This window comes from Zingiber officinale, chromosome 8A (assembly GCF_018446385.1).
Source record: "Zingiber officinale cultivar Zhangliang chromosome 8A, Zo_v1.1, whole genome shotgun sequence".
In the NCBI taxonomy this organism is placed as follows: domain Eukaryota; kingdom Viridiplantae; phylum Streptophyta; class Magnoliopsida; order Zingiberales; family Zingiberaceae; genus Zingiber; species Zingiber officinale.
Genome location: NC_056000.1, coordinates 122,277,700 through 122,287,246, shown reverse-complemented (window position 1 = coordinate 122,287,246; position 9,547 = coordinate 122,277,700). Strand labels below are relative to the sequence as shown.

At 35.7% G+C, this 9,547-nt stretch overlaps 1 protein-coding gene across 1 annotated transcript; it reads left to right on the top strand.

The window, feature by feature from the left end:
• Positions 1 to 3,287: 3,287 nt before the first annotated feature.
• LOC122011195 (serine carboxypeptidase 1-like) lies at positions 3,288 to 4,477 on the top strand. Its single transcript, XM_042567606.1, has 3 exons — positions 3,288 to 3,678; positions 4,028 to 4,290; positions 4,406 to 4,477. Exons 1-3 carry the CDS (start codon positions 3,288 to 3,290, stop codon positions 4,475 to 4,477), a joined length of 726 nt encoding a protein of 241 aa, XP_042423540.1.
• The last annotated feature ends 5,070 nt before the right edge of the window (positions 4,478 to 9,547 follow it).

The following is a 9,547-nucleotide window of genomic DNA, read 5'->3' as shown; positions in this document are numbered from 1 at the left end:
GTTTACCAATTCAAACAAAATGCGAAAAACTGAAATATGAAAATAACATTGGTTCCCCATGCCAGATTGGTGGTTGCACCAATTCGGAGCAGAACATGCTCTGATACCACTTGTCGGATCAAGTCACACGTGAGGGGGGGGGGGGGGGGGGGGGTGAATCACATGGTTTTGAAAATTTGTTCTTTTCAGTTTTGAAATCAGAGTGAGCTGCGGAAAACTAAGATAGAAAGTGAAGTAGAAAAATGAGCAAAAGAATAAGAACACAAGTTTACTTGGTTCAGAGCCTTTGACTGCTCCTACTCCAAGACCCAGGTCCTGTGGACCTATCGATGGGTAATTCACTAAAATACTATTTCCAGAACCACCGAAAGAGGGGATCGAGTATTATAAAAAGTTGGTCAGCTTGAGCTCAGTGTTTGGTAGGCTTCTCAATGATAGTCGGGCATAGCAGAGTCGTAACAGGGCAGCAGCAGGAGACCGTAGCAGTAGGAAAGTCTTTTGGACATGTAGAATCTCGTATCGAAGGTATCTCTGAAGCTTGCTCAACCCCTCCTTTTAAAGCCCTTTGAAGGAGTCTCTAGAGCTTATCAGATCCCAAAAATTCTGATCAGATGAGGAGAATTAGACCTTATCATTTACTATTCGAATCTGGCTGATCTGAGGCACCTCCATTAAGTTGATTCAATCTTCTAGAGGCCATATCTTTTGACTCCAAGCTTAAAATCATGCTCTGTCAGTTGTCATGCTTGTAAAATTCGAAGATCAACGTTTGTCACTACAATATAGAGTTAGAATATATGCATGAATAGTTTATATATATTTATGAGTTAGATCCTTCTTACCAAGACCAGGATCTAGTTAGGGTCTCAATTTAGATTTCCGAAATGAAGCTAAATTGAACCGACGCCTACTGTCCCTTCGAATGGGGATGTGTCCTCACTTAGTCACTCTCCTTCAGTGACTTACCTCTACTTACCAGGTGTAGAGTTACCTCCCAGAATCACACATCTGAACTTCAGGAATCAAACATCCTGAACTACTGGAATCACACATCCGGTCTTCTCTAGTCAGGAATCGCATATCCCGCCCTACCAGAATCGCACATCCGGACTTCACTCATAGGGAATCGGACATCCCGGCTATCAATCAAGAATCGAGCATCTCGACAAGACTTTCTTCCAATCGGGAATCAAACATCCGGACTACCAATTGGGAATCGAACATCCCAAAATCTGTACACTTAGTAAATGCATTAGATCATGACAACGCCTAACTTAACTCATTTGTCATTCATCAAAATCTGAATTAGACCATTAGTACAAATTACACCAATAGTAGAGGATGCTAGTTATGATAACTAGTTCAGTGGTGTGACTCGCTGTAAGACTTCATATGGTTATCTATATATATGGATATGTCTGTGAAGCTCTTACTGTATCTCAAGTGTAAGTTTCCTTCTACTTGAGGTACACAAGTCATCTTGGTCATGAATACTAATACTTTGGCATCTTAAGGAAGCACCTCATTGAGATGTGGGCTCGGGATGATTGGGTATAAGTCGAAATGTCCGATCGAGAAAGGCATTGCGTTAGTTGTAGGTAAAATCAATACGAAAGAGCTTAAGCACAAGTTCTAATCCAAACTTGAATCCAAAGAAGAATTGGATTCAAAAGATGACGACAAGATCACCGCCGAACTAGTTAGTCTAGTTCGGAGAATGCTTAAGAAGAAGAAGATGGTTCAATCAAAGAGCAAGCAATAGGGTCCGAGTCAAACCATGAAGCCCGAGTCAGAAGTAACTTGCTATGGGTGCAATCAGAAGGAACTTTACAATCTAGAGTGTATGAACATAAAGGAAACTAAAAAAAGAAAAGAAGAAGGAATGTCTTAAATGCAACATGGTCCGAGTCATTGGAAGAGTCGGATGTGGTAGAACAAGCTCAAGCAAGCTTTCTGGCACTACCAACGCGAGAACAAGTGGTCAAGACCGAGTTCGAGCCTGAGTCTGGATCTGAATCTGAAGTTGAGTCTGAGACAAGCCACATATCCTTATCCATTTCAAATGAACCAAACAACAAGGTACATTCTCCCCTAGTCGAAAAATTGTATGACATGATTCACTATTTGATGTGCAAGCTAGTCAAGTCCAATGTCTGGGTCAAGTCACTTCAAAAGGCGGTAAAAACCCTTAAAATGGAAACTAACCCAACTTCTTTGATTGAGCAAGTTCAAAGTGGAACTTGATATCAAGTCCAACAATTTGAGGAAGAAAATTCCACTCTGAAAGGTCAAATCAAAGAACTTAAAGAATCATTAGAACGATTCACTTTGGGTTTCAAAAATCTTGATATGATACTTGAAAAATAAAACGTTGTATACAATTGATCCAAGATAGGATACAAAGTTAAAACTTGACTTAAATCATACCTATCAATTATCAATTGTGAATCGGAATACTAGAAACCAAGTCCAAGCATGAGCCATAAATCAAACTTCATTAATCAAGTTGAACAAAACCAATATTAGACCGCAAATTAACCGCAAATTCAATTATAATAAACAGTTCATAATTACAATTAATATACCAAAATTTGAGTAATAATTGTAAATCTTAAACTTAATTACTAATTTACTCTAACTTAAATAATTCTAACTTACACTTAATTAATCTTGAACTAATACATCTAATCTTAATTAATCCTTAATCAGAATCCATACTTAACATTTTAGTTAATTCGAAATCAAATTTAAAATCAAATAATTTAACCTTAACTAAATTAAATTAAACTTCATTATTAAATTAACCTCACTTAATTTAATTAGTTAATAATCAAGCTAAAACTAATTAGATCATTATATACGTGACTCACAGGAAGAGCTAAAATTAATTAGATTTAATTATTATGATAAATGATGGAATAATCCAGTGAGTAGTAAAAGTTGATAAAAATTAAGGAAAAAATAAATTAGATTTATATAAAATATGAATATACATGGAAACTCATTATTAATTATGCATGTTTTCACTCTAAGATCTTTGACTTACTATTTACTATACATTATTTCATTGTATAAATATTGAAAAAACAATAGAATCTTTTTTAAAACTCTTTTAATTTTGAAAATTTTTATTCAAAATTAATCATTCGTTTTCCTTTTACAGAGACCATTGCCAAACAAAGCAAAAACATCAATCTCCGCCGGCTCCAACAAGAATCCATCCCATAAAAAGATTCATCCCATAAATAAGATTCTATTCCAATCCATTCCTCATTCCCAATCAAACAATGAAGCCAAGTTTCAATTGTCTCTTCCTCCTCCTCTGTTTCCTACACTGCGTGGCTTCCAGCACGTTGAGGCAGAGAGATGCGCTGAACAAGTTCTACTTTAACAACGGAGTAGGGAGGTCTTCTTCTTCTTCTTCGTCTTCTTCTTCATCTTCATGGGTGAGCAATCTTCTTTCGGTATCCGGCCTGAAGTCGAAGGTCTACGACAATAGCGGGCTGAAGGAGGGGGACAAGGTTGTTTGGTTGCCTGGCCAGCCAGAAGGGGTCAATTTTGATCAGTACGCGAGGTATGTCACAGTTGATAGAGCCAACGGACGGGCTCTATTTTACTACTTTGCCGAGGCTGCCGAGAATAGCGGGTCGAAGCCTATTGTGATCTGGCTCAATGGAGGTATGGAAATAGTAGAAAATGACATTGCTTTTCAATCGATAGAGTGGTGATTGCTGTGGCGTGGGTGGGTGTTGGGTCGGGGTGTTTGTCACTTGGGTATGGCGCCATGGAGGAGCTCGGGCCGTTTCGAGTCATTAGCGATGGCAAAACTCTATACAAGAATCCCTACGCTTGGAATGAAGGTTAGGATCATCTGTCATCGTCGTCGTCATCATCATCATATATATATATATATATATATATATATATATATATATATATGTTATTTCCTAGAGCTTAGGGAGTAGAGTGAAAAAAGGTTTCTGTTTTGGCATTACCCCGAGCCACTGACGTGCATCGTGCAATGCAGTGGCAAATGTCTTGTTCTTGGAGAGCCCTGCCGGCGTCAGCTTCTCCTACTCCAACAGCACGTCGAACTACGCCAAGAGCGGAGATCGTAGGACGGCGACCGATGCGGTGGTTTTTCTCGTCAATTGGTTAGAGCGGTTCCAAGAGTATAAGGGGAGGGACTTCTTCATCACTGGCGAGAGCTACGCCGACCACTACATCCCCCAGCTTGCCCACGCCATACTCCACCACAAAGATTTCCTCATCAACCTCAAAGGCATCGCGGTAAGCAATGAATCCCGAAATCAGTCAGTCAGATTGACCCTCTCTCCTTTTTATTGCAAATTAAATTGGGAAATATGGATCTCGATCGATTTCAAATTGATTTTGGATGACTTAGATCGGGAACACGGTGATCAACAAGGAGACGGATATCAAGGGGGCATTTGACTACTTCTGGATGCACGCGTAGATCGCCGATGAGACCATTCGCGTGATCCACAAGTTTTGCAATTTCTCGTCGGACGCCTGATAGGCCACTCCAGAGTACGACAATGCGCTCGACCAGGCCAACCTCGCCGTTGAGGAGTTGGACGTCTACAACATATACGCGCCACTGTGCTTCTCGTCGAGCGTGACGCCGACTCCAAAATCGCCCTCGGTTTGTCTCTTCCAAGCATCATTACATTTAATTATCTCCATTTCCCTAGTATTTTTAGAGCCAATTTAGATCGAATCGATTTGACCTGTTAACTCAAGAATCGGTCATCGCATTCTTGTTGGATCACAACAAGGAGCAAGCTCTAACTAAAGCTGGAATTTGCCCAGATTGAAATGTCATACTTAAATTCTGATGCATATTAAGAATTTTCACTCAATCATATCAATTGTGAATAGAACTAACTAACAGATTGAAATGTCATACTTAAATTCTAATGCAGATTGAGAATTTTGATCCTTGTACTTCTAATTATGTGGAGGCATACCTTAACAATCTTGAGGTACAGAAAGCTCTACATGCCAATATCACAAAGCTCAATTACACCTGGTCTGGTTGTAGGTATATACATATCTCATAAATATAATACGCCATTTGATAATTTTATTTTTCTTTTAAACAAAATAATAAAATTCAACTCATTTATTTATATTTGTCTCCATGTAGCCAAGTGATACTAGTTGGTCAGATCAACCTTCCATAATGCTACCAATTATTCACAAATTATTATCTAATGGGATTAGGGTTTTAAAATACAGGTAAAAAAAATCATTAGATGTCTTCATCATATCATAGGGTGTGAATAAGCTTTCCATTTCAATACTTTCATTTAGATAGGTGTATAAATTTTGTGGTCCTTATGCACATTATGTAAGTAAAAATAGCATATATAGACATATCAATTTTGCAAGTATAATAGCTTTAAGATTCCTGCAGAACATATGTCATACGATAAAGATATCGTTCATTAGATTGCGAGTGAAGGGGTTTTCGATTAAATTTTGTCCCTAACTAAGCATTGGTTGGGTTTGTGCAGCGGTGACTTTGATGGAGTAGTTCCTGTCAGGGTCGGTCCTAGACTTTGAAAGGTCCAGTGCAAAAAAAAAAGCCCTTTAAATTTAGATAAAAAAAATAAAATCGATACTATATAATAATTCATCAACAGAACACATAAACTAAAATCCATAATAATGGAAACATTATATTCAATATTGCTAATACTCAGTATTAGAAAATGAAAAAGATTTATTACAATTAACTATGAAAAACTGATCTTCTTTCAGTTTTATTTGTAAAGTCATCGATCAATTTTTCATAATTGAGTTTTTCTAAAAACTCACTCTCAATCGAAATCATTGCTAATGCATTCAATCTTGTTTGGGTCATGGTTGATCTCAAACAAGATTTCAACAACTTCAATTTAGAAAAACTTCTTTCTGTAGATGCGACAGTCACCGGAATAGTTAATAATATCCAGTATGCAATAAATGAATTCGGGAAACAATTCATTCTTTGCAAAAAAATTAGTATTTCACTTGCTGTTTTTGTTTCCTTTGGCAGAATATATTGTATTATTTTCAGTTCTTGATATAAGTCATCTCCATCCAAATCTGAAACATCTTGTCTTGTACCATTTTTTCTTTGTAGTTTCCTTTCAAGATTCTTACAACGAGCTTTAAAGTCCTCATCAATCAATGAACTCAACTTTTCAGCTGTGAAAAGAAATCCAAAAAGATCTTCATATTCCTCATATTGCTCAAACCTTTTCTTCAATGACCCAATTGTTTGATCTACTATGAACAAGAAATAATGAACTCTAAAAGCTTCCTCAGTAAATTCTTGAGGTAGTTTCGAAGACTCATATGTAACCTCATCAAAACGCCTTTTCTATATATTTGTCTTTTTTCAGGAAAAACATGATCAATCTCCATTGTTGAAGCAAGTTCTTTTGTTGTATTGATAGCTTGTCCAAATCTAGATTCTCTATACTCTTCAAAAGAAGTAATTAACCCCTTAATTTTGGTCATAGCAACGTCAATAAGCATGTTTTCAGATTGTAAGCTTTTGCTAACAATATTAACTTTACCCAATATCTTATACCAAATAATCATACCCACTAAAAACTCAAAATTTCCAAGTTCAAATGTTGCTAAAGACTTAGCTTCACTTCTTATTTTAGAGTCAGTGTCTTTTTCTTCTGCAACTTGAAGTAAAGCTTCTCTGATTTGTTGAGCTTGAAGTACCACTGCTTTTACACTTTCAGTACGACTTTCCCATCGAGTGATTGATAATGGCTTGAGAGTTAAACCTTTTACCGTTACATGATCTATCAAAATCTTCCACCTCTTTGTAGAATGAGAAAATATTGTATAAATCCGTTGTACTACTCCAAAAAAGTCTTTCGCTTTTCCACAGGAATTTGCAATATCACAAAGTGTTAAATTCAAACAATGACAAACACATGGAGTATACAATGCTCTAAGATTTATATCCAACAATTTTTTTTGTACGCCTTGGTGCTTCCCTTTCATATTTGCCCCATTATCATATCCCTGCCCTCTCACGTTATCAATATCAAGATCAAAACTCTTTAACACATTTTGTAGTTCTTCAAACAAGCCTTGTCCTGTTGTATCATCCACTTTTAAAAATCCCAAAAAGTATTCTTCTACTTTCATTGGGCTTGTAGAAACATCAACACATCTTATAACTAAAGTCATTTGCTCTTAGTTACTAATATCAGGAGTGCAATCAAGTATTACAGAAAAGAACTTAGCTTTTTTAATGATTTCAAGAATAGAACTCTTTATTTGAGAAGCTAACAAGCATATCAATTCATTCTGAATTTTGTGGCTAAGATAATGATGATGTGTATTTCTTTCAATATGTTCCCTCATCACTGAGTCCCACTCAGCAATCATCTCAACAGTAGCCATAAAATTTCCATTGTTATCATCATAAAGTTTCTCATTACTACCACGAAATGCTATATTTTGTTTAGCCAAAAATTTCACAAGTGAAATTAATCGGTGTAATACCTTCCTCCAATGCTCTTTTGCCTTCTTGATTTGATCTTGAACAGCATGATCAATTGTTGTACCCTTCATTAACCTGATACGCAACTCAGACCAACTAACATAATAATTGATATGCTCAATACTTGTCTCATGTTCTTTAAGTCTGCTACTAAGATGCCCTCAATCACAGTATCCCTCATTTGCTAGTTGACTTGGTTGAGGCCCCCTTTTGAACAACTTGGAACAAAAACAAAATGCTTTATCAAGTGCTTATGAGTAGACCAACCAATCTCTATGGTGCTTTTGACCATTTGGCAAAATCCGAGTATAGAAATCTGAAGAGAATCGTCTATTTGATCTATCTTTGGGACCTTTCCCTATTAATACATCTCTTATAGGGCCCTTTTCCACTAATTGATCCTTCCACTTAGGATTTAAATTCTCCCAATTTTTAGGATCAAAAATGTCAAGTGGAATTGATGAACTTGGTTCTTCATTCACTTCATTAATAGCATCATCATCACTTTCAGAATAATTATTTTTAAAGTCTAAATCATCACCACTTTCATTGTCTTCAATCTCATTCACATCTCCCTCTATATCATTTTCAATGGCTAAGCCTTCATGTAATTCATTACCATTGTTTTCTTATTTTTCTTCATTAACCAAATCTTCAAGTGATGAATTTTTCGATTCTTTGACAATAAATCTGTCAATTGCCCCTCTTTGAGACTCAATAAATTCTTCAACTCTTTTTCTTTTTTTTTCCGTTTATCATGTCCTGATAGATACTTCCTAGTATCAAACATTCTAATTTTCTACAAAAAAAACAAATCAAACTCTCAAACAACCACTTATTATAGATATTAGACAAGCATTTATTATAAAATGTTCATTTTGCAACTCAATTTCCTATGAAGTAATTTCCTATGAAAATGAATCCCTGCTCCATGAAGCTATTGAGAAACACAATCACAAGTTAGTATGAATAACTCAATCATATATGCACATGAATGTAAGGTAGATAGGTAAAATTCTACAAGCTGATAAGTTGCAAGTTAAGAGTTTGATATCTTGCATTTCACATTTGTACAATTAGAAATCTTGCAATAGGGACTTCATTTTCTAAAAATGAGAAGTAACTTTGTAGATAACATATTAATATTTATCATGGAATAAAACAACATGCTAATTGCTAAGTAAAACATATGAGAAGGAAAAATATGATTCATATGAAGATAAGTGTACTATCAAATAGTCTTTGTATATAATAATTATTTACATTGAAATGAAAGTTGCACCTTCAAATCTAATTATTGTAGTAAAATGTGAACAAATTAATGAACTTCAAATTACTAGTTTAGACGATACATTAATCTTTGTTTGAGTAACTAATGGATCATTACTGCTACGCATTGATCTCGAAGTTGCAAGTTGAATCTCTATGAAAGAAAAATTGTTTTTATAGCAACCCAAAAAAAAAATAGAAATACTGCACACTTTGTCCACTAGCATATGGAAGCTTGCTGTCTGTGTGAATTCTCATCAATTTCTGTTGGAAAATTTATTTCTATAATTAATTAATTAACTGACTAATAACAAGAATAGAATTAATTTTCTCAAGTGAGTGAGAAGTCACGGACAGAACAGGGCTAATTAGATTCACACCAGCAAAATCCAAGAACAATTTCTAGGGTTTGGATAATTGCATAAGTGCATTGTAACCGTGTAACAGAAGAAAATCACATATTTGCATGATTGTGCAAGCTAATTGCATGTCATCCTACAATCGAACATGTAAATAAATAATTAGCTTTATTTAACAAGTAATATTACCTGCCTTCGACGAATTGTGCGAGCCTTCGGCGAACAGCGAGCCTTCGGCGAACAGCGAGCCTTCGGCGAACAGCAAAAGCAGAAAAGGCGGCACTTTTAGGTTTAGCGAAGATGGAGGGGCAGTGGTTATTTTTTTTCACTTTTACAAAAAAAAGCTCATAATAATTTATAAGTAGATCCTTTTAATTAA